The 1,626-nt window shown below is 42.1% G+C and overlaps 1 protein-coding gene across 2 annotated transcripts in view; it reads left to right on the forward strand.

Annotated features, from left to right (window-relative positions):
• akr7a3 (aldo-keto reductase family 7, member A3 (aflatoxin aldehyde reductase)) overlaps nt 1-1,626 on the forward strand; it is a 10,260-nt gene that overhangs the window by 6,690 nt on the left and 1,944 nt on the right. For both annotated transcript variants that reach the window (XM_034869110.1, XM_034869108.1), the window contains exons 2-6: nt 19-206; nt 397-501; nt 592-688; nt 1,201-1,300; nt 1,456-1,585. In XM_034869110.1, the coding sequence (XP_034725001.1) occupies nt 19-206; nt 397-501; nt 592-688; nt 1,201-1,300; nt 1,456-1,585 (620 nt within the window). The remainder of the gene's footprint in view (nt 1-18; nt 207-396; nt 502-591; nt 689-1,200; nt 1,301-1,455; nt 1,586-1,626) is intronic.

Consider the following 1,626-nt stretch of genomic DNA (forward strand, 5'->3'; position numbering starts at 1 on the left):
AGTGTTTCTGTGTGACAGTCAGCATAGCAACCAAGGCCAACCCCTGGGATGGGAAGACGCTGAAGCCAGAGAGTGTGCGCTCTCAGCTGGAAACCTCCCTTCAGAGGTTACAGACCGATAGTGTTGACCTTTTCTACCTTCATGCCCCTGACCACCAGAACCCCATCCAGGATACTCTTAGGGCCTGTAATGAACTGCACAAGGAGGTAAAGAGACCCCATAACTAATGTCCTATGAGGTATAACGGAAACCTTTCCTTTAACATGACACACCAACACAGACAGCATCTTTGTCTACAATGTATACTTTTTAAAACTGATCAATCAATGATACTGTACCTATTATGTTGAGAATATTTCATTAAACTATGCTTTCATTTTAAAATACCCCTATCAGGAAAAATTCAAGGAGTTTGGTTTATCAAACTATGCATCGTGGGAAGTGGCTGAAATTGTCAGCATCTGCAGACACAACAACTGGATTGTTCCCACTGTGTATCAGGTATTCTGACACCTTGTTTTAAAACAGCCTTTTAGGTTATCCTTCCTTCTTTGCTTACTATGCTTTTACTTAAATTTGACCTTTTCACAGGGAATGTACAATGCCATTACAAGACAGGTTGAGACAGAGTTGCTGCCATGTCTGAGATACTACGGAATGAGATTCTACGCATACAATCCCCTAGCAGGTGCTGTATGTCCTCTTTTTGTGGTTCACCTTGTAGCCTACTGTAGTTGCCCTTTTGATTGCTTCTTTCAAAAGGAGATGCTCATAGTGTATTACTTGTTGCCCAGCAGATTCAATCCGAATTCTAGCGCCATCATCAGGTCGCACACTGATTAGTCCAATAATTGGGTTTATGACAAATTATTTGAAATTATTCCCATCAGCCACAACTCAACTTTGTGTTCACTGCTTATTAGAAAATGTTAGCACGCTAACATGCTAAACTAATGGTGGACAAGGTAAGCATGTTTACCAGCATGTTAGCACACTGACACTAGCATTTAAAGTAGCTCAAAGCAACACTGTGCCTACAGACAGCCTCACAGAGCCACTACCAAGACGGCAGACTACATTTTGAAACAAAATAAGGGTCATTCTCAAAATGTAGCATGGAAAACCTTCATTTTAAGTGAGTGACAGTATTGACTGCATAAATAGTAGAACCCTAGCTTTAATGCCGACATTACTCCACAGGTGGTCTTCTAACAGGAAAGTACAAATACCAAGACAAAGATGGTCCCCAGCCTGCTGGACGATTCTTTGGTAACAACTGGGCTGCAGCATACAGGGACAGGTAAACGCAATGCAAGTGCAATTTATCGTTAAGACCAACAAGTAACTTGTTTTTAAGTTGTTGCATCATATTAGATATTTTTGCATGTCTGCAATTATCAACATCATCTACTGTTATAAGCAAACGGTCATTGCGCCGGTCCTCTTCTCTGTCAGATACTGGAAGCAGAGTCAATTCACAGCAATAGACGTGGTTCTAAAGGCCTTGGAGACCGTTTACGGCTCAGAGAAACCCACCCTGACTTCTGCTGCTATGCGCTGGTTGTATCATCACTCCCAACTTCAGGTAAATATTGTGCATGGAGCACTGCAGCGGCATGAGATTGT

This window comes from Etheostoma cragini, chromosome 4, assembly GCF_013103735.1.
Source record: "Etheostoma cragini isolate CJK2018 chromosome 4, CSU_Ecrag_1.0, whole genome shotgun sequence".
Classification (NCBI taxonomy): Eukaryota; Metazoa; Chordata; class Actinopteri; order Perciformes; family Percidae; genus Etheostoma; species Etheostoma cragini.